The sequence below is a fragment of the Ursus americanus genome, chromosome 33 (genome assembly GCF_024610735.1).
Source record: "Ursus americanus isolate L20-20 chromosome 33, mUrsAme1.1.p, whole genome shotgun sequence".
Lineage (NCBI taxonomy): Eukaryota > Metazoa > Chordata > Mammalia > Carnivora > Ursidae > Ursus > Ursus americanus.
The window spans coordinates 14,909,881-14,932,972 of NC_142159.1; the positions used below are offsets into that span (position 1 = coordinate 14,909,881).

The 23,092-nt window shown below is 56.7% G+C and overlaps 1 protein-coding gene across 14 annotated transcripts in view; it reads left to right on the forward strand.

Moving 5' to 3' along the window:
• HSPG2 (heparan sulfate proteoglycan 2) overlaps positions 1-23,092 on the forward strand; it is a 96,976-nt gene that overhangs the window by 11,460 nt on the left and 62,424 nt on the right. For all 14 annotated transcript variants that reach the window (XM_087858442.1, XM_087858432.1, XM_087858434.1 and 11 more), the window contains exons 2-3: positions 21,200-21,335; positions 21,900-21,944. In XM_087858442.1, coding sequence (XP_087714568.1) covers positions 21,200-21,335; positions 21,900-21,944 — 181 coding nt within the window. The remainder of the gene's footprint in view (positions 1-21,199; positions 21,336-21,899; positions 21,945-23,092) is intronic.

Sequence of the window (23,092 nt, forward strand, 5' to 3'; positions counted from 1 at the left end):
TCTGTCCAGCACGCGTCACTTAGAGGTCTTTGCAGTGTTGAGAGGGGAGCACGGCAGGACAGGTTGTGAGGGAAGAGGGGCCTTGGGCTCTCGTAAATGCCCCCAAGACACCGCCCTGGCCAACTGCCCTGGTAAATACCAGGTTAAGCTGTCCGGCCAGCCTGAGTAAGCCAGGTGGTCTAAGCCACCCCCCCGAGTACCAGGCCCCTCAGCACCCCAGCCGCCGCCAGGGCTCCTGCCTCAGCTCTCTGCCTTGGCCCTGCTACAGTTAATGATTATTCTGAGCAGCAGGGGACAGGGAGGCCCGCCCTCGCAGCTCCTTAACCACTGGTTGCACCCAAGGTATGTTAGCAAGCGGCTTGGGTGTTCCCCGCTTTAATGTGGCAGCCCAGCTCTGAGGCACATGGGCAGGGAGGGGGGGAGCAGGGAGTAGGGTCTTGGAGTCATAGATTGACAGGCCAGCCTGTGCCCCTGGGGCCCTGGAGACAGACTTAGGGCCCATAGGATCTAGGTGAAATGTGAGCTAGGCATAACAGGCCCCTGTGGTTTGGTGCCAGCCATGCGAGCAGACCCTACAAACATACACCAGGTGAGCAAGGCCCCCTACCCCCCAGCACAGAAGAACCCCTGTGCTCCTCCTCACCCAGGCTCAGACCCTGCCGGGGAGTCCCAGCAGGAAGGGGGTGTGAAGGTTAGGGCTTTGGGGCAGCTGGGCTTGGCTTCTCACCCCCACTCTGGCACTTCAGGCTGTGTGACCCTGGGCAAGTCACTTTACCTCTCTGAGCACCCATTTCCTCATCCGAAACAAGAGAATCCTAATCCCTACTTTGCAGGTGTCAGCAGGCCGAGGTGTGGAGAGTATGTAGCTCATAGTGAGTACCCGGGAAATGGAAGAAATTATTACTGTTAGAGCTTTTGTTATTAGGAGAAAGTGAAAGTTGAATCCCAGTCTTGGGTAAAACCAGGGCGGCGGTGGCCCGTGGGTGTTGGGCCCATGGCTGGGGGATTTGGGAGGAGGCGGGGCACGGGGAGATCCCAGGAACATGTTTGAAGAGAGCATGTATGAGAAGGCTGGCGGGCTGGCTGGAGAGAACAGGGCTTTGGCAGGCTCTCTGGGTCTCCCCCAGAACCCCTCAGTGGCCCCCCCCCAGCTTCCCCCTGCCCGGGGCTGGGTCCTGAGGTTGGTACAGGCTAAGTGGGGGAGGAGGGAGAATTGTGTATTTTGATAACATTAGGGCATATTCTCCCCACTGGCAGCTGCTATTTTGAGAGCTCCGGAGAGCAGGGGCTATGGTTAAATTAGGTAATGCTGCTCCAGAAGGAATGTGTGAAGCCGTGGGGCCGAGGCCGCAGTGAGAGAGGACAGTGGGTTCACTCCATATAAAATTAACTGCAACTTGGAGAAGAGCTGCTCGGGTCACTTTATAAGGTGACGGAAGGGGGAGGCCGCTGGGGGAGTGGAGGTGATGGGCCAGGGCCTCGTTTGGGGGAGCCTGGGCCCCTGCCCAGAGGCCTGGCTGGCCCAGCAGGGGCTGGCCATGTGGCGGAGGGGCAGGGCGGCTGTGTCCTCAGCTCTGTGCCTCTGGCTGCTGCTCCAGGCGGGTGGGGCCTGGGGATGGCGTGATGCATGGGGAGGATGGAGCCGCAGACTTGGCCTCGAATCCTGCTTCTGCCTCCTGCTAGCCTTCTGTGCTTGGGCAAGTCATTCAACCTCAATGAACCTCAGTATTATCAGTGGTGAAAATGGTGCCAACCCCCTGGAGATGTTTCTTTTTTTTTTTTTTTTTTTAAGATTTTATTTATTTATTTGACAGAGAGAGAGACAGCCAGCGAGAGAGGGAACACAAGCAGGGGGAGTGGGAGAGGAAGAAGCAGGCTCATAGCAGAGGAGCCTGATGTGGGGCTCGATCCCAGAACGCTGGGATCACGCCCTGAGCCGAAGGCAGACGCTTAACGACTGAGCCACCCAGGCGCCCCTGGAGATGTTTCTTAAGGATTAAATCTCTAGAAGAAAAAGCAGAGCTAACTTTTACTATAACCTATGCCAGGTGGTTTTCTGACTCCAAGGATGGTCCATGCACCAGCCGCTGGGGCCTCACCCAAACCCACTGAGTCAGCGTGGGTGTGCTAGCAGGATTCCCAAGAGATCTTCTAGGAGATTCCCGTGCAGAGCGAAGCTGGTCTCATTTGATCTTGAAAACCTCCCCTGTGATGTGGGAATTACTGTCATCTGTAGTGAAAACGGAGGCGTGGAGAGATGGCCAGCATAGAAGCTCCATCCATGTTCGTTCTCTTTCCCAAGTCTGCCCCTTCCTCCCCTCTTTTGGACTGGGCTAGGGCTGGGGAGAGGGATGGCTAGACTGAGAAAGTCAAGAGTATCTCCTGCATTTGAGATTTAATCACTCTCTTATCTCCATGCACCACTGGGGTCAGCACAGCTAGACAGAGGTCATTCCAAAGTCATTCCGTACTTCCCGTCCTTGTAGAAAGATAGGGGCAGGAAAGGGGTTCTCTATCAATCTAGCCGTGTGCCCTGGAGAACAGAGAGTGGCCGCGGTCCGACAGCTCGGGGGAGCACAGCAGGGGCCGCCCAGGGTTCATTTGAGACTGAGTTCATCTAACAGCAGATATTTACAGGTTCAGTACTATGGGCCCAGCCCTGGGGAAGTATCCTCAATTTCCCCCAATTCTGTAGACTCTTTATTATCCAGAAATAAAAACGTTACGACTGTTTATTTACCGCTTACCACACGCCACACACTTGCATTGTCTTTCTTATCTATTAAACGCCACTGCCTGTTTCTTCCTCTTCTATAAAATGGGGCTCGTGATAATAATACCTATCTCATGGGGCTGTCATGAAGGTAGTATCTGTCACGTGCCGGGCACACAGTGTGCGTGAAAGACCTAGAATAAGTACAAATAATCTCCCAACAAAGCGGTGTGATTACTGCCTTCCATTTTACAGATGTGTCAGTTGAGGTCCAGAGTAAGAAGGGGACTCACCTGTTGGGATCACAGGAGATGAGAGCAGAGCCATAAGAAATGGAGTCCCCAGACTCCTAAGCCGCTGTTATAAGTCAGCTCACTTTGGTACGTGTTTATTTATTAGCCGCTAGTTGCTGCTCAGCATTGGGGTGTATCTGAAGGTTAAAATATATGCAGAAGGTGAGAAAACCCGTCCTGGTGTTTGTCCCCAAGGAGCTTTAGTTCCCGCAGGAGAGTCGAGACATTTACTCAAGTGGCTGTAATTAAGACCAAATCTCTAGTCCTATAAAAGGTAGAAATTAAGTTCTCTGGATGTGTGGGGGAGAAAGATGTCTTTGCGGGGGGGGGGGATCCTGGAAGACTTCAGAGCGGAGGTGGTCATTTAGCTAGGCCTTGAAGGACGGATGAGTAGATTAGATTGGGAGGCACAGGACTAGCATTCTAGAAGGAAGGAACAACCTTCATGAAGGCCTGGAGGCAGGAAGTGTGCCCTGTAAGAGGGAGTGGCATTCAGGGGCCAGGGGCCGCGTGAGGTCTGTGGTGATAAGGCTGGGAAGGCCAAGTCCAGCTTTCTTGTCATTGAAGATTTCCAGTTTTCTCGAACACTGGCTCCTCAACCGGCCGGAATTTTTCCATCATCGTTTTGCCTTTTCTTCATGTCAAGAAATCAAAGACTTTTACAAATGACCTGTCTGAGCTCCTGGTCCATGTGTGATAACGGGCATAGCTGACAGAATTCGGGCCAAAAGCAAGAGACTTGATGTCCTGATTAACTGGGCAGCCTTATTGCCCACACATGTACAATTTCCGGGAGTCTTTTCCAGCATTGACAATAACCCTGGGTGGGGAGCACGGTGAAAGGGCCAGGCCTGGGTTCTGATTTCCCCTCTGTGGCTTACCAGCTGTGTGGCCTTGGGCAAGCCTCAGTTTCCTTCTTTGTAGGGTGGAGACATCTCTACCTCTAGGCTTGCTTTGAAGGATCGGTGATGGTATAATCTGCACTGTCCACCATGATGGCTCTAGACACATGTGACTATTTAATAAGTTAAAGATTTAATTAAATAAAATAACATTGAAAGTTTTGGATAAAAAATTTAGTTTCTCCATTGCCTCAGCCACATCTCACGTGCTCAGTAGCCACAGGTGGCTAGTAGCTACCTTACTGGACCGGGTAAACAGACCATTTCCATCACTGCAGAAAGTTCTATTGGGTGGCCTTGCACGCTCAGTAAGGGGTGGCTGTTGTCATGGTTGCTGGTTCCCTGTCCCAGCTTGGAACCCCCCAGGTTGTGGAGGCCAGAGAGACCTCTGAGCCTTGATGGAGGCGGACAGGATTGTCCCTCTGTGCCTTCCCTACTTTCTCCTCAGCCCCTGGGGAGCTCTCCCTCTCCCTCCCGTGACTCCACCCATCATGTTAAAAAGGCCCCCCTTCCCCCTTAATTTCCCACCCACTCCCCTCAGCTGTCTCCGCAGATCCGCCTGGTCAGCTGCTGGCATTTGGAATCTCCATGTCCAGCCTCCGAGACTCCCACTGCCCATTCCTAGGGCGTGGAGGTGGGGAGGAAGGCCTCCCCTGGCAGTCCCCTGCTCCCAGCGGAGGTGCCTGGGCCCCTCTCGGCAGGACGGAGATGATGGTTTGTTGTGACGGGGGCAGTGGGCAGCCTGCCCGCTCTAACACTCTCGTATCTGGGCGCCAAGCGTGTTGTTTGCACTTGGCCGGGCCTCAGGGTCTGGCCCAGTGCCCTCGAGGACTGGCCTCATTTGGCACCCCTGGTTACAAAGGCTGATCGTGGGCCTCGGCCTGGTCAGGACACCAGGAGATGTCCTGGGGATGAGGGGCATGTCTGGAGCTGGAGCGCAGGACAGATTCCCAGCAGTGGCTGGGTCATGGGCGCTGAGTGGGGACAAGGCCCAGGCAGGCATAGGCAGGGTGGACACTCTTGGGGGCCAGGCAGGAGGTCACCCTGGGTGGTTCAGGTTGGTAGGGTCTCCAGCGCTCGGCATTCACACCCGTCTGGGGAGGAGCATTAGGTCTGACATGCCGGAGAAGCTCAGGATCACCTCTGAGCATAATATTCTGTCCTCCCTGTCCCGTCGGCCCCCTCCCTCATCAGCTGGGAGGTGGACAAACAGGCCTCTCAGGTCCACGAGTGCTGAGGCCACTGAGGCCCAGCAAGGCGGCATGACGCCTGCCATCACACAGCCCGTCTGCAGGAGGCGGAACTCGGACTCGGACAGCTTAGGTGCTTTTCCCCATCCTGCCCCTCCCTGTGGGAGCTCTGGGGACAGTAGCCCCTGGATAGCTTGTGAGAAAGCAGGTTGGAATCCTGGCCCTGTCACTTTTTCCGTGACCTTGGGCAAGCCTCTCTGAGCCTCCTGGGCCACATCCGGGCAATGGGGATAATAATTATACCTCATTCTCAGGGCAGTGGTGAGGGTTAGGTAACTGGCCTCCTGGCTGTTTTCAGGACATTCTAAGGATACTCCTGCCTTGGGGCCTGTACAGCCACTCTTCCCTGTCCCCTGAGGGCCCTTTCCCTGTGCCCTAGCTTCCGTCCCATCGCCATCCCCTTCCCTAAGCAGCCCGTGAGAAATAGCAGGCCTCACCACCGCAGTCCCTGTCCCCCTCACCCTGCCGTATTTTTCTTCATAGCTCTCTCGCCATTCGACAAATATTAGCTTATGGTCCTGTTGGCTCTCAAATCGAATGTCGGCTCTGGGAGGGCAGAAACCATGCGCGGCGCCTAATACCTGCGCACGTAACGGTTACTGCTTCCCTCCCCTTCTCTTCCTGGTCCTTCCGATCCCCGCCGTTAATCCGGCCCTGGCTCTGTGCCAGGCCCTGTACTCGGCAGCTCACTCTCAGCTCCGAGGATTTCACAGGGTCCCCGTCGCAGCTTTGTCCCTCGTCAGAGATGAGCAGCAGGAAGTGCTGCGGGGACTTGCCCAAAGCTAGCCGGCTGGAAGGAGGCAGAGCCGGGCTTCCAACCGGGTTAGTCCTGCCCAGAGCTCCCACTGCACCACTTCCTGGGTTGGGTTAACAAGATCGGAACTTTCACCTGGATTGGGAGTTCAGAATCTGCACTTGACAGGAGTGAGGGGATCAGATTTAAAGGTGGTTCTCAATCTTTTTGGGGTGCCCCTTCCAGCCCTCTCTTCTCCTGTGGTCAATTACAACCATTCCCACTGCCCCAGAATGACAGGTACCCTTTGACTGGGGAGCCCCAGAGGTCAACTGGACACCCCAGGGGTAGGGTAGGCCCAGGTCCTGGGCTGTCCCTTGGCCGTCTGGGGGTAAGTGGACAGGATGTTCCTGCAGGCAGCAGACATTCCTGGTCCGAGGTGGCAGGCCAGTGGGAGATTTACCATTTCCGGTAACCCGAGTCCCTGGGAGATTGAGTTCTCCCTGCCAAGGACATGCACCCTTGGCTTGCCAGCCCTTCCTGCCCTTTCCTCAGCCTTGGTCTGCCTGGGGCTTAGGACCGGCTGGAGGGACCAGCTGTTAGTCCCAGGGGTTGAGATGGGGGTCTCAGGCCCTGATCAGCCCCTGACAAAGACCCAGCCTAATGCCACCCTCCCGGAGTCCTCCTCTGTGGAGCCCCACATCCCATCCAGGGAAAGGGGGGAAGGAGGTGACATGATGGAAGGAGAAGAGCCCTGTGTAAGGAGTCAGAGACCTGGGTCCTGGGTCTGCCTCTGCCATCAACTTGCTAGGATTTCTCTTCTTGGACGTCCTTCCTTCCCCTCTCTGAGTCTTTTTTTGGCTTCCCCTTCTGATAAGCAAAGGCTTTGGGCTAGGTGATCCCTCCCAGCCCTGGCAGCACGGGACCCAGGAATCTGTTGGAAGGCTTCCCAGGCAGGTTTCACTTGAGCCTTACCTTGCCGGCGGTGGGGGGGGGGGGCATAGAAGAAATTATTCTTTTGCAGGGGTTTCTGGAGAGCTCACTCTCTGGGCCTGTGAGCTCTTGGATAGGGCAGGGGGTGGAAGGGAGGAAAGGGAGGAGGTGACAGGTTGTCCTGTTAAATCTTCATAGCAGTCTTGTAAGGTGGTCATTTTTATTCCTGTTTTACAGATTGGAAAACAGAGGCTCAGAGGGGTCAAGCGATTTGCCCAGGGCTACACAGCTAGGAAGTTGCCAGGCTAGGACGTCCAGTCAGCTCTAAGTGGTGTGGAGTGGCATGTGACCAACACACATTTCCTAGGATGGCTTTGATTTATTAACAAAATAAAAATAGTAGTCTTCTAGAAAAACCGTGAACATGCCCCAGGCTTTAAATACCTGTGCGTCCAAACTACATCTCCCAGGCTGCCTCTGACACCTGGAAGCAGCCCAGGGATCCTTTGTTAAACTGTTTCTCCACATACGCCTCGGAAACTCTGGCCAGGCGTAATTATAGGGATGCAAGAGTTCAGAGGAGCGGGAGCCGCGTGGGCTGGAGCGAACTGGAGAGGGTTGGCGCTGTGCTGGGAGCAGGGCTGTGGGCCTGAGAGGGGCCCGGGGTGGAGCTGGGCAAGGCCAGGTTCACAGGCTCCACGAAGGCTCCCTGAAGGGCCTGCAACCCCGGCCATTAGCCAGGAACACCACAAGGCCTCTCCCGGGACCCCCTGCCCACTCGACCCTTCCCATCCACCCCTCCCAGCCAGGGTCTCTGAGGCACCCAGGCTCCAGGCAAGGCATCTTCGGCCCACAGACCTTTGCTCCAGTCCCTCCCCCTACCCCCAGACTTCCTCAGGAACTGGGTAAAGGGCTGCAGGAATGAGGCCTGCGGCCTGGCCAGTGGGCCCTGCAGGCCCAGGGACCCTGGGATTGGAGCAGTTGGCAGCATGAGGACTGAGATGACCCCAGCTGGGCTGCTCCCACCCTCCTCCTGCTGTGGGGCCCTTGGCCCTGAGGCCCCAGCAGCTGTCAGCAGGGAAGGGTGACAGAGGAGGGCCAGAGGTGACTCTTCAGCCCGCCCCTTCTCCCCCTGCTTGGACCAGGCCCAGAATTCTTACCAGCTGTTGCCAGCAGCTGCTGCACTTTGTTCCAGAGCCAGCACCGGGCACCCCCCTCTTCCCGAAGGACATCTTCCCACCATCCTTCACAGTCACTGCCCCTGGGGAGGGGTTGGGGCTAATATGGGGGACGTGGTCATATCCCTGAGTTCCTTTGATCCTACTAACAACATGAAGAGATAGAAATTAATGCCCCCATTTTTACGGAAGAGAAAACAGATCCAGAGAGGCCAAGTGACTTGCTCAAAATCACACAGCTACTGAGTGGCTCAGTCTAGGCTCCTGGCTCCCAGCTCAGTGTCCACCCCACTGCCTTCTTCCAAGTGTGTCGTGCAGGATGTTAGAGATGTTGAGGTTCCCGTCACCTTGGCCACTTAGTAGTTTTAGGACCCCAGGCAACCTCCTTTTTTTTTTTTTAGACATATTTATTTAAGTAATCTCTACACCCAGCGTGGGGCTCGAACTCACAACCCTGAGATCCCGCGTTGCACACTCCAACGACCGAGCCAGCCAGTCGCCCTTCCAGGCAAACTCACTTGGAGTGGAATGCTCATTTTCTTGCGTATGAAATAAGAATAGGACCTACCTCTTGGGCTTGTTGAGCAAATTACATGAGAGAATCAATGTTAAGTACTTAGCATAAGGCCTGGAGTGTTCTAAGGACCCAAAATGAGATCTGGCAATGTTGTCATCAAGAAGTATTAGCCACCTGTGCACCCAGCACGTGGCTGGCTCTCGGGGGGTTATGGACACATTCCACAAATATTTATATCGGTCAATAAATATTTGTTTGGTACCTACTGTGTGCCAGGTGCTAGCAAAAGAGCAGTGACAAAATAAACAAAATTCCCATCCCTGCTTACATTCTACCCCACGTGGTGGCTGGGGAGACACATCTCATCTTAACCACAGAAGCCGCCAAGCCCTTGTACACACGTTGCTACATTAGCCACGTTTTCAGATGAGAAAATGGGCTGAGATCAGTGGGGGAGCAGAGCCCAGGACCCAGCTCTCCCGAGAGTCTTGGGCAGTAGCCCTGAGGGCTTTCTGGAGGAGGCGGCACTCACAGGGCCTCAAGACCTGGCAGGAGAGGTTGGGACGCAGCTACCACAGTCTGGGCAGCAACAATTTCAGGAAGGTCTTGCCTAGGTCAAGGCCTCTTGTTCCCCAGGGAAGAGGCCCAGCCAGAGCTTTAAATACCCCTGTGCAGCCCAGAATAGCCCCCATTGTCTTGGCCTGCAGCTGGGGGACCCTGGAGGATGCTGAGGGGAGGCTGATCCTGGAGCAAGAGGAGGTCTTCCGTATATGGTAGGGGTGGTGTTTCTGGGAAGACTTTTCCATTTGGCTCCTGCAAGCAAGCCTGCCCGTGGGAAGGGTGGGAAGGGCGGAGTGCTGCCTGGTCCTGCGTGAGCAACGTGCTGGCTGCAGGGGGAGCTCCGTGGGTGGGGGACTCCCAGGGAGGGCTGTGTGCCTGAGTGAAGGTGCTCCTTTGTGCGCCAGGGATGTGTGTGCGTTGGCCCACGGGGCCCTCCATGGTGGGCAGGCCTAGCCACGTCCCCTGCCCGGGGCCTCCTGGCACCCTCTGGTGCTCCGGCTATTTTGGGCATTGGCTGTGTTCAGGTTTGGGGAGGGCTGGGTAATCCTGCCCAGGCCAAGGATGCTGGGGGCACACTCTGGACGGCCATTCCAGCCTCCTGGATCTTTGATGGCTGTAGCCTCTGCCCCTGACTTCAGCCTCAGGGGGTCATGGGCAGTGGACCCCTACGGGATGCCAGCCCCACTGGCAAGGTCAAAGAGGAGAGCCAGACAAACCTTGCCCTTGGGACGTTCCCTGCTCTCAATATCAGAATAGTTGTGCTTCCTCTAAGCAACCGGTTTATTTTGACCTCATTGGGACACGGAGTCCAGGGACTGGTCAGGTTTCCTTCCTCCCATTGGCCACTGAAAAGCTCAGAGCCAAATGAACTGTTGCTTTCCCAGACCTCCAGAAATCGGCACGTACTTTCTGTCTCCTCACCGCACTCCAGACTGTCGGTCTGCGTTTGTGTCTCCTGTGTATGTTCAGTTCATCCTCTCCTGCCGTTCTGGGTGCATCTTTGTAAGCTGCTTTCAGTTTTTCTGGAAGAGGGTGGCAGGGGAAGTATAATGGTGATGGTGATGGTGATGATGGTGACCCTGCGCGGGGCAGTCCCCTGCAGCCCGATCCTGCAGGCTGCTTCTCACTTTGTGATCCCCTCTGCGAGCCCCGCCCCCTTTGCTGGTGGAAGTCATAGCCTAGAATTCTAGAAACCTAAGGTTTCAGGATGTCAGTGTCCTAAAATGTCAAAGCCAGAAGGAAGCTTTGGGTTCATCCAAGTTGAGAGCTTTCAAACTTATTATTGAGCAGGGAAACCTTCATGCCAATCGAAATAATAGTATTTTGGTTAAATCCTGCAGTATTTTGATAAATAACGGCAAACATGGGACACTCACCATGTGCTAGTGCTATTTGTAGCATTTTACCTTTTTATCTAATCCTTACAACAGTCCCATCAGGTAGATGCTATTAGTATGAACTATCATGCCCATTTTACAGATGAGGAACAGAGGCGCTGAGGGGTTAAGTGACCTTGCTCTCAGCTAGCCAGGGGCTCAACACCAGATGTATTATGTAGAAGGTCATCATACAAAATGGAAAAGGGGGGATTTGTTTTCACTGAAGCAAGTATTTGGGAGAGGGGGCCCAAGTTCTCTCTGTCCTCCTGACCCCCTCACCCACTCTCTGCTGAGGCCAGACTGGAAAGCAGTGATCTAGGCCTACTTCATCATTTGACAGAGGGAACCTGAGGCCTGGAGAGGGGAAGGGGCTTGCCCCAGAGAGTGGGGTGAGCTGGAAGCCCTTTCTCAGTCCCTCCTGGCTCACTCTGCTGCCTGGAAGAGTGCCGGCCGCTGAACTTCCCCTTAGAACATTCCACTCCCTGCCTCTCATGGGCACAGGGACCCTCTGAGCTTCTGCATGGTCCTAGGGGACCAGGAGTGACCAGGCACGGGGCCACCCTCTGTGTGTCCCCTCCGACAGGACTCATCTCCTGGGAGGGCAGGCTGGTGGCCAGGGAGGAAAGGGGCAGCTTCTGTCTGGCTTTTCTCAGACTCTGACAGTGTTTCTCCCCGAGGAGAGAACATACCCTTCCTGTCGCCTACCCTGGCTTTCCTCTATCGGTCCTTTATTGCATGGTGCCTTGGGGCTTTCTGTCTTCAAGAGCTCCCTTTTCAAAACCCCTGTGGCGGCGGTGGCGGCGGTGACAGTGGTGGTGGACCGTATTTTACACTCCCTGAAGGAGAGCTGTTTGGCAGCTAACCAAGGGAAAGGGGTAGGTTTGGTGTGGGTGCTCCCAATATGTGCCCTGTGGAACCCTAGTCCCATGAGCATGAAGAAAGGGTTCCAAGTTAAGCAAGTCTGGGAAACAGTAAATAGTTGCCCCCTCCCTCGTCGTGGTGTTCAGGACCCTGAGGACTGTAACCAGCCTTTCCCAGATGCGTTTGTCTGCAGGACCCTCCCGCCGTGTCCAGAGTTACTGTGCCTTGGAATGGACATTAGTCATGAGGAAAGGGGACAGGGGCACTTCAAAAGTAAGGGTCCCTTCCTTTTATTTCCAGCTCTGTTGCCCACCCCCCCACCCCCAGCCCAGGCCTGTCTTCAGTCATGGGCTTGGCCCTGCGGGCCCCTTCCTCCCCCTCCAGGAAGCAGATGAGAAAAGCCCTGGGGGGCAGAGGGAGCTGGCCTGCTTGGCCGCAAAGAGCAGCCGTTCCAGCCTGTTTTTTCCTGTTGCCGATGCCCACGGGAGCAGGCAGGAGTAGAGTCACCGAGGCCCGAGGCCCGAGGCCCGGCGGCCTGGGGCAAGGCCCTTGAGCTGGAGCCACCGCCCTGCTTGCCTCTGAGACACCTCCCCCCCAATCCCTGGGATGCTGGTCTGGGCAGGGAGCAGGTCTCTGCTCAGTGACCAGGGGCAGTGTCTTGTCCCTTCAGAAATGGGCCCCCTGGCTGGAAAGCCTGAGCCGTCAGAGATGGCAGGAGGAGGGCTCGCGCAGTACAGAGTTCCTGGTTGGGAACCAGGGAGGGGTCTGGCTCCCAGTCTTGGCTCTTCCAGCTCTGTGACTCCGGCCAAGCCATCTTTCTGAGACTCAGTCTCTTCATTTGTAAACTCCATCCATTCATGAACTTAAAAGGCGTTACTGAGCGGCTACTCTGTGCCAGGTAATTGGAGGTACTGGGGACATGGACAAAGTCACTGCCTTTGTGGAGCTGATGTTAGTGGGGGTGACAGACGATAAACAGATAAACATGTGAACATGGGTAGAATGTAGGTGGTGAGATGCTGTGAAGTGACAGAGAGCTGACAATGGATTCTGGACCTAGGATGTGGTCTAGGTCTCTGTAAAGGTGACATGTGAGCAAGGACAAGAGGAAGAGGAGGAGTGGGCACATCTTGGGGGTGGTGTCCCAGGTGCAGCAAGTGCAAAGGCCCTGAGGTAGGAGAGTTGAGTGTGTTTGAGAACCATTGAGATAAGTGTGGCAGGGAGTGGGGAGAGCACAGATGGAGATGAGGGTGGAGATGTGTGTATAGGGGGTGTGTGTCTGTAGGTAGGTCACACAGGACCTGGTTACCCAAAATAAGGGTGTTTCTTCTCATCCTTCGGTGAACGAAGAGTAATGGAAAGGCCTAACCCAGTAGGTCCAGGAGGTGGTCATTGTTGTAACTGGTGTCTCATTTCATCAAAACTTTGTGGAACATTCCCCCCATCCTCCTGTAAGCCTGGCACTGTGCTAGGGGCTTCATTCATAAAATCTATGGGTAGCAACCCCAGAGAGAAGGGGCCGGCCCAGGCAGGTTGGTGGGGCCTTGAAGGCCCACAGACACTCCAGCGCGCCCTGGCAGCAGGGCCTCCTGGGTGCCAGAGAATCTGAGAACCACGCCGGGCTGCAGGCAGGAGGCAGGCACGTGAACACCGCAGGCGCTGTTGGCACCGACGGTGCTTGGCAGATAATATTCAAGCCCTGGGGACCTTCTTGCTGGGCGGCCCAGCGCGGAAGCCATTCCCACTCGCCACCCGCCCCCCCCACCGCCTTGGCGGCACCTGGCGCTCGGGTGGGGCGGGGGCATTTGCCGGTGACTTCCTGCTGCTTCCCTCTAGGCTGGCAGGCAGCTCAGTCAACGCCAGGGGAGGCCCATTCTTGGGGTGTCTGTGGGGCAGGAGGAGAGTGCAGGGACTCGGGGGGTGCTGAGGGACTCGGGCTCTGTGACTAGCACCATGATACCAAGGTAGTCAAGGGACAAAACACCAGTTTTGTCAAGGGACAAAGAAAGGGCTTGTTTGTGGAAAAGCCCATTCAGGGCTGGTCCCTTGACCATGCTCTGCACGCTCCCACCTCTGGGCCTGGGCATGTGCCCTTTCTTCTGCCTGGCGTACGCACTCTGCCCTTCTCCACCCTACTTAGGTGAGACCATATCTCAGAACCAGCTAATTGTCCTTTCCCCTGGGAAACCTTCCCCAGACTCCCACCTGCCTCGGTCAGTGAGGGGACCCTCCCCTGGGCCCTCCCAGCCCCCTGTCCTTCCTCTGTACAGCTCTCCCTGCACCGTGTCCTCATCACTCGGTTTAACGGTATGTCTCTCCCTTAGGAACACAGAGTTCTGTGTCTCTTTACTTCCCAGTTTTATCCCTAGGACCCAGCACATAGTAGGTGCTCAAGAAATAAAGGTCCAAGTGACTTGAATTGAACCTGATAGGACAGGATGGATTGATTATCCTTTTTTTTACAGGGAGGAAGCTGAGGCTGTCCAGCTAGGAAGTGGTCGAGGCGGCCTGGAATCTGGGTTGTCCGGCAGAGTCTGCCCTCTGCCCCTCTGGCCGCATCTCTGAGACTCATAACGTGCTCCTGCTTGGGCTGTAGTGGTGGCAGCCCCGTTCGGGTGCAACCCCAGCTCCGTGCAGAGGGACCTTGAAGGCAGAGACCGTGTCAGGTCCACCAGGGAAAGGGCCAGGCAGAGTTCTCTGGCTGCGCTCCCCAGAGCAGCTCCCCCCTCATTCCACCTGCCCCTCCCAGCAGCCCCGGGGCAGGAGGCGAACCAGGCAGGGTTCTTGTACCTGCTTCACCACCGAGAAACCCGAGGCCTGGAGGCAGTGTTATCCGTTTCAGGGAGCGTGGAGTTCAGGCCCCTTTTTCTCTTGGGACCGGGTGTCGGGGCCTCCGTTTTAGTGATGGGAAACTGAGGCACGTGGCTCTTGCTGTGCGATCCCGAGCAAGTCCTTATTTTCTCTTTCGGAACTTCACTTTCTTCTTCTGTCGGAGGGCTAATTCTCACCTCAGGGCTGTCGGGCAGGTTCGCTGGTTCATTCGTTCATTCTGTTGGCGTCGGCAGATGTTAACTGAGCACCTAGTGTGTGTCTTCTGTCTTGAAGATGCAGCAGTGATCGAAACAGGTGAACGTCACTGCCCTCCTGCCCCGTCTGTTCACATCACCAGAGATGGCTGGTGTGGAAGCCTAGCGCATAGAGTGGGCTCGCTGCAGTTCGCTGAAAGGGAAAGGTGTCGAGGGGCTTGTCCAAGGCCACATGGTGAGTTTGGGGCAGAGCTGAGACGAGAGACCCCAGAGCTCCACGTTCCCCCTCCCTTCTTCTCTGTTGAAGGCCCCGACCGGACCCTACACGGCCCTGGCTGGAATGCAGGCTTTACAGGTCACGGGCCTCGGAGTTGGAAGCAGGGGCTTGCTGGCTGCTGGGCCTCCAAGCTAGAGAGTGCAGAAGAGGGGGCCCTGCTTTCAAACTGGATTAGCTGTGTGACCTTGGATAGGTGACTTCACTTCTCTGAGCTGCTTTTCTTATCTGTGAACTGGGGATGGTGGGGGGGGGCGGGGAGAGGAACCAGTATCTGCTTTACGGGGTTGTGGGTTTGCCTTGTGAAAACCTTATCTCGGCACCTGTGTCCTGGGAGCACTTGCTGTGCGTCTGCCATTCTTAATCGGGGGCTCCTGGTTCTTCCCGGCCAACCGGCTGGCGAAGGTCCTGCACCTTGGGAGCCTGAGTGTGGGAAGCTGGCAGGCCTCCCGAGTGGCACGGGCAGGAGAGGCATGCCAGAGGAGGCCGTGGCCACCTCCTTTCCGGCCCGGCGCCCCTCTTAGCCTGCCAGGGGATTAAAGGCCTTTTGGCCTTTGTGTCGGGCTCACCCGCCCCTGGCAGTTTGCACAACAAAGTGCTGCCCTGTCAGATTCCTTCCACTTTGCCGTCTGCTGCCCATAGACAGGGCACTGGGCAGTCTGGGGGTGGGGCAGGGCACCTTGACCCTGTATCTGGGGCCCGGGCTGTCGCAGAGCCAGGGAGCTCTTGTTGTGAGGTGACCTGGGAGCCTGTATCGTAACAGAGGGGGAGGGGGAACTTCTCCGGGTGTGTGTCCTTCCCTGAAGATCTGGGAGCCACGGATGGGGGAGGGGACACTGAGGCAGAGTCTGCGCTGGCAGGAGGCAGGTGGGCAGGCAGGGGCTCGCTTCTCCCCCGCCCCCGCACAGTCTCTGGATTTCGATGCGGTGAGCTCACTCCAGCCCAGATGCCTGGAGCCTTGCCCTGGGCAGCTGCAGCCACCCTGGGGACTGCGGTGCTCAGACCTTCCTGCCCAGCTGCGGGGGGCGGGGGGTGGTTCGTGGTGGGCTCAGCCCAGGCCTGGGCCATGGGGAGGGGGCGATGGGTGGGCTGCCCAAGTCGTATGTGAATCATGTCTCTGGAGCAGCCCGAAGCCCCCTGTTGTCCCAGAGTCCGCCTCAGAGCCAGAAGATCTCTTGAGCTTCAGCACCAAGCTGTGTCGTCACCCCCCTGCCTGGGCGCCACCCCTCTAGCTGGCCCAGAGCTTAGGCAGTAGAGCCAGACCCTTCCCTTCATCCCAGACCTGGAGGCTGACCTGGGCCTGAGCCCACTCCCCGCACTACCGGGCATCACCTCTTATCCATACCCACCTCTCACCTCTCCTCTGTGCCCACTGCGTGGTACTGATTCTAACACATACTGAGCACTTACTGTATACAGGGCATCAAGCGGAGCGCCTGGCACGCCTTTAATTTCATTATTTTCATGTGAGCCTCCGTGTGCTCCTCTCCCAAATGGAAGTAATACTGCACCTGAAACCCTGGGAGTCGGAGGTGCTTTGGAATTCAGAAGTTTCCAGAACCTTCCAGAGAAAGGTTACGCAGAACACGTGAGAACACTCAGTGGCGTCTGGGGCAGCGCCCCATGATGAAACACAGTCACACTGCGGCCGCAAGCGCTACAACTCCTCACCCCTGAGTGGAGTAAATAGGATGTTAATCGCTTCCTGTCCCTTCAGGTCAGGACTTGGCTCCAAATGTGCTTGTTATAAACTCATTTAAAAAAAAGAAAACACTCGGAGTTTTCAGAGCTCTTTGGATTTCCCTGACTACGGATGAGGGATGATGGCCCTGCCGAGCTGGCCCCGCCCCGGTCGTTGTGAGGATTCACGGAGGGGGTCCACGCGGTGCTGAGGATGGGGGCCCGGCCCGGAGAGAGCCCTCGATGGAGTCGGCCGGCTCCTGTCGTCTTCTCCCTGAGCCACTGCCTTCCTCTAGCTTTGATTTTAGCAACACCAGGAACTCTTGTCTGCACACGTGTCCTTTGCAAGGCCCGCAATCCTCACTTAAGATCTTTAAAAACCCCAGGCCCCGGATCCTATATCCGTAGGGGGCACCTCCCCCTGCAGCCCCGACCTTCTCTCCCTGCTGTGCCCTCTCTAATGGCTCCACCTTTCACCTCCGTGCTGACTTCTTCCCGGCTAGCCTTGGATCTGCCCACATCCTCACCCAGGCCGGGAGAGGAGGGTCCAGCCTCTGCCCTCCCACAGGGCAGGACCCAGAGCCTCATGTGCACCCTCACCCCTACCAGGAAGGCCTGGACACAGCCCAGCCTCAGGGAGCTGTCTCCCAGAAGTTCCCCGCCTGTCTGGTATCCCGCCTGTCTGGGTACCCCCTGCTCCCCGCCCCCCACTGGGGGGCCACTGTGCCCACACCCCTGCTCCAAGCAATTGTTCCCAGCACACTAGAACAGTCCTTTGGCCTTGGCTTGTATGAGTCAGCTGCTTCTACTTCCCCCACCAGGAACCTGCCAGGTCTGGAAAATCCCCCTCTCTGCTTGGCTCCTTCCTCTCTGGCCCAGGTCTGCTTTCTGGACCCCTCTCCTCTCAGGCCCCGCCATCCGGCTCCAACGCCTGCCTGAGTACTGGGTTCCTCTGGGAGGAAGCCGGGCTTTCTCATCGCCGGAGATGGGCTGCAGGGCAGGAAACCTGGGTTCTATTTCTGCCTTTGACCTTGGAGCCACCCATAGCCCTCCTTGGGAGCTTGGGCACACATTGCATGGGCTCAGGCCACTGGCAGCTCAGGTGTCCCATGGGCCATCCTGGGAGCCGGTTGAGTTGGGGATGGGAACTGGCCAGCCCTGGACATCCTGGCCCTGCCCCCTGCTTAGGCCTCAAGGCCAGCCTGGAGGCCCAGCGTCAGCCCTGCCTCTTTCCTGGTCAGCAGAGGCAGAACCTAGAGGTCCTGGGTCTGTCCTGGCTCTGCTTGCCACTCACCTGGGCAAGGTATGTGGGAAGCAAGGTGCTATTCCCTCCTCTGTGAAAGGCGACCTTTCACACCTGCTCGGCCACCTCAGGGGTCATTGTCAAGGTCCAATGACACTGAGATTGAGGAAATGCTCTGTAGACTGTGAAACAGCACTGTGGTTGAAAGGTTTTGTGGAGTGACTCTCAGTGACTTCATTCAGTTCTGGCTCAGTGGCAAAAGCTTAAACATTGGAACCAAACCACCAGAGGTCAAATCCCAGCTCTGCCACCTGCTAGATCTCCAAGCAGATGACCTGGCTGCTCCATGTCCCCATTCCTGTAGTGGGCCGGTTAACATCTATAACCTGGGTTAGCATTTATAAAAATCCTTAAAGGCGTGCCTAGTATATAGTAAGTGCTCAATGCATGTTAGCGCTCTCTATTCCCAAGTAGACCCCAGACTTTCCAGATCTGAATCCAAGTTCCCTTCTATGGTCAAGTCTCAGGCTCCTTTGGGCTCTTTCCAGGAGCCTCTTTCCGGCCTGGCTCCTTCTCTCCTCCCAGATGTGAAATACAGCTGCTAGAACCTTTTGATCTTCAGCTTTTCACAAATGAAGTCTCTGCTCTTGCTGGGTTGGCCCTCTCTACGGGCCCTGATCTGACCCGGGAGCCTCAGGCCCTGGGGAGGGGGCTACAAGCAAGGGCAGGCTGGCATGTGGAAGGGCCCATTCCCTGGAGTCCTTGGGGTGGGAGGTCTTCTGTCCGGGCCCGACATGCTCTGGATTCTCTCACCCCTCTCACTGCAGATGTGTGTTCCTGACATTTTTTCCAAGTTGAATCTCACTTTGCTATTTCCTGTCCAGTCCTGACACCGCCCCCCCCCCCCAACTCCAGGTCTGGGAGAAGCTCTGGACCTTGCTCACCACCAGAGATTTTTCCTTTCCAGACAGCAGTGTCTGGGGGGGCGCTGGGAATCTCTGTGTCTCATGCAAGCCCCCCACGGCCTGGCTTGCATGGGGAGAGGGAAGGTGTGGCAATGACCCAGAGGGAGAGCCCTCCCCAGGTGCAAAGGATCCAAGCCTGCCCCTCTAACCCCTTCTGCCCAGTGTCTATGCTCCTATGCCAGTCTTAGCCTCAAACTCCCCTTATGTCAGTCAGGACCTGCTCTGAACTCCCCTCCCACCCACTGGGAACATTGCCCTCCACCCGCAGCCAGGGAAGGAGGGAGAACCCCTCATAGTGATTGACCTTGTGGTTCTTACCCAGTGAGTCAGAGTTCTCTGTGGACATGCCACTCCATCCCTCCCACCTGGATGAGAAGGGGCCCAGGAATCTATTTCTCACCAGCTCCTAGAAGTTCTAAAGTTGATTCCTGGGTACAAACCCTGTGGACATGGCCCAGAAGTCTACCAGCCACCTAGGAGGGGGATGGGCATTGGTCCAGAGAGAGGGTGGGGAAGGAAAAGGAACAGGAGGAAGGGTTTGCCCCAGGATTGGAGGGGAAGGGGCTTTAGGCCATGGCAGGGAGTAAGTCGTGGGCAATGCAGACCTTGCACAAGTCTTGGTAGCACTGTAGACACAAAGGTGACCAAATGGCACCCAGTCCCTGCCCCCAAGTTGCTCCCAGCCTAGGAAGGGAGACTGCAGATAGACTGCATGGGACAGGTGGTACCAAAGCAAGTCAGGTTCAGGAAGCAGCTAGAATTAGAAGTGATGACATTTTTGACCATTCATTCATTCATTCATTCATTCATTCATTCATTCAAGTAGTTATTAAACATGGGGTCCCTGCCTTCAGGATGCTTCCATTCCGGTGGAGATACAGGTGATTAGAGTGTGAGCCTAGGAGTGCCCAGAACTCAGCCTGGGCACAGAGGGAACTGTGAAGGCCAAGGGTCAGGACAAAGTCTCCCAGAGAAGACTGTGTTCTTTTTTTATTTTTATTTCATTTTATTTTATTTTATTTGAGACTTTTCTTTTTAGTCATGTTTCTTGAGGTGCAAATTACATACAATAAAATGTACCCATTTTAAGGGTACGGTTCAATCAGGAGACGTGTATAGCCAGGGAACTGTCACTCCAGAAGATTCCCTGGTGTCCCTGCCCGGTCAGCCTGCCCCACCCCTGGTCCCAGGCAACTAGTGACATCTCTGTCACCCTAGGTTAGACCATTCCCCCTAGAGTTGCCTATCAGTGGGGTCACACGGTATGTCGCCTTCTGTGTCTGGCGTCTTTCACTCATCACGTAGGCTCGAGCTTCAGCTGTGTTGCTGTGAATACCAATAATTCATTCCTTTTTTCTTACCGAGAAGTTAGAGGAGGTGAAGGTTAGCTGAATTTTGTCAGCCAGATAAACAAAGGGAGGAAGGGCATTCCAGTGGAGGGACTAGCGCGAGAAAAGGCCAGAGGCTGCAGGGACATGGGCTGGGCGAAGTCGGGGGGTGTAGGGAGGGAGAGAGACTGGCCGTCTCATTGTTTTTCTTCTCTTCCTTGGGCCTCTTTCCTGCTGCCATCACCTTGTCTAGCCAGTGAGGGCTGGGTCTGGTTTTCAAAAGCGAGACCATTTCCTTCTGGCTGGGCTGGGCTCCCCAGAGAGGGCCGGGGCCAGGGCAGGGCCTGAGACACTCATGCCAGGTTATCTGGGGCTGGACGTGCATTACGGGGCCACAGCACATCCGTGCACGCTGGTGCTTGGGGGCGCTGGGGTTCCCTTGGGCTCCCCCGGGCTGGTGTTTTCCTCTATGTTATCTGATAAAACTCCTTTGGAAGCATCTTGATCTTGTCTGACGGGCCAGAGGCATGCACTGCCCCTACCCTGAGCGGAGAAAGGCAGGTACGATGGTCGATGGGGCCCCTTTGCTCTGGCCGGCGGGGTGCAGGGTCTCGGCAGGCCCACCGCGGCCCAGGGGCCTGAGGTGGAACTTGTGCTGGACTCAGCATCAGCCTGAGGTCACACAGAGTTGACACCACGCCTGTCCTGCCTCTGTTCCGCCCAGCTGCTGGGCTCCACCCCAGCCGCTGGGTGCACAGATGAGCTTGTCAGTGTGGCCACGAGCGAGCGGTCCAACATGGCTGGAATGTGTTTCCTGTGGCTTGGAGCTTTGGAGGCCAAGGACTGAGGCTGAAAGAGGTCGCCAAGATGGCCTGGTGGGAAACTGTCATTAGAGACAGCAGCTTCCATGGACTCAGCCCTGATTTCCGTCTCTGTCCCCGACCCATCCTGACCCTGGCCACCCTTCCTGCCCGTGGCCCCCATCTTTGCTGGCCCAGGTTCCCCTTTACCTGCCCGTGGCCCCCTGTCTACCACCTCATGTCCTGGATGACCTTGCCTTCTCCGAAGGAAGACAAGTCTGTCATCACTTACCAAAGTGATTTTAATTGTATCGTCTGTTTGAGGGTCCATTCAGACTCGGTGAATTTGCAGGGTCGTGCTCTGAGGCCTCCAGGGGGCTTTGGGGAAACGGAGTCAAAAGTAGTGGTTCAGCCCCAGCCTGACTCTCTTAGCCAAACCACATCTGACTTAACCACTCCAGAGCTTTGGGGTGGGACTCTGGGTCCCCCTTGAAGTGAGGGGAGGGGTCCTGGGCTTGGCGGGGGCTGAAGAATGTGACCGTCGGCTGTGTGATCTCCCTCAGGTGACCCACGGGCTGCAGGCGTATGATGGCTTGTCTCTGCCTGAGGATGCAGAGACCGTCACGGCGGGCCGGGCTGGCTGGAGGTACTCGGACCTCTCTGATGACGAGGACTTGCTGGCTGACGAGGCCTCTGGAGGTGAGCAGAGGGTTCTGGTGGTGGGGAGTGGAAGAGGTAAGGGGGTGGAGGCAGGGTTCTTCCCACGGGTCCTTAAAGAGGACCCAGGAAGCTGGCCCAAGGGGGCGCCTCAAGGGATGGGCATCCTAAGCCCTGGTCCCAGTGACCCCCAGATCCTCCGCTTACAACCTGTGTGACCCTGTGACCCTGGGATGGTGGCTGCACCCCACAGCACGGGATGATGAGGACCGACGGGGAGGTGGCAGACAAGGCACAGTAGAGGACAGTCACCGCCCCTTACTGCACCCCTTCCCGGCCTCACCTGGTGACCAGTGTGCCCGGGCCCCTCCCACCAGCATGGGCAGACAGTCAAGTCCCCAGAGTGTGCGGCCTTGGTCCGTGCCCTCTCTGATGGAGGCTTCTGAGCGGACTTTTACCGGCCAGCCTCCCTAGGCATGGAGAGAGACAACAGTTCTCAGCTTTTATGACCTGGCCCACTACATGCCAGGTGCCCCGAACCTTGCCCGACACCCAGTAGGTACTCAACAAATACCTGGTCCTGATACGTCTCTCTCCTGCTTGCAGATGGCCTGGGGAGCGGGGACCTGGGCAGCGGAGACTTTCAGATGGGTGAGTTGCGGAGGGCATAGGCCCCCCCCCTCCTGCCCCCCTGCAGAAGCCCCAGAGCAGGTCTTCCCCACCGCAGAGGTCCCATCTCAGGGGCTGAGGGCCTCAAGGGCTCCGTGGGCCTGCCTTGTGGGTGGCTTCATACTTGCCGAGTGACAGATGTGTGGCCTGATTGGCAGGTCCCTGAGGGGTAGGGGTTGGCCGGGCTCTGTGGTTGTCTGTGCCCCAGGGACAAGGCTTAGGGCCACAGGCAGGAAATGCCCAGTTATAATAGGTACTGAAAGCCAGACCCTCAGCAGTCAAAGCAAAATTCACATCTCCCAGGATGGCTCCACTGTGGAGTTCTTCCCTAGATCCCTTCTTGGGGGTGCAGAGCTGGGGACCCCGGGCAGGGGTGGCCAGGTGGAGGTGCTGTTTGGCATAGGGCATTTGGGCAGGCCAACTGAGCCGGCAAAGGGTGGAATAGCCTCACCCTGGACCCGGGAAGGACCCCGCCTTTAGTTCAGGTCACCTGCTGGGAAGCCAAGGGTTCCTGGGGTGGGAAAGAGGGCTGGGCTTTGTGGAGGGAAGAGAATCAGGCCTTCATCAGCTGCTCGCGCTGCCAGCACTCAGCGCACGGTGGAGCCGGGGCCAGGCCAGCACTGGGCCTCAGAGTCCCTGCTTCTTCTCACCCCAGGACTCTGGGCCGAGAAGGAACTACCGGGTGACAAAGCCCAGCAGCTTCGTATGGTTCCTGCTGCTTTCTCTGGAAGCCAGCGCTGAGCACTCTGTGGTCAGGGCCAAGGGTGGAGCTCGGCTCAGGCGGACCACTGGGCAGCCGCACTGCCTCCAGTGTCTCCCACAGTGGTGGGTGTGCGCCTCTCCAGGGATGGGGTCACCTCCCTTTGACTGGTGCATTGGGGGCATCCGCATGCCAGAGGGTGGTGTCCTACCTGGGCAAGTGCAGACAGGAAGGTTGGCACCTAGGTGTCCTGGTCCTGACTGTGACCTTCCAGCCGTTGGGACTCAGATCCTGCCTGAAGCTTTTCCACATGTAGGTCTTTCCGGGGCTGCAGGATGCCTGGGAGCTGCCTCTTGCTAGGCTGGGCCTGTCAGCTGTGGCCCTGGGCCTGTCCCTACTGTCCATTTGGAAACGTCTGCGGCCCCTCCCC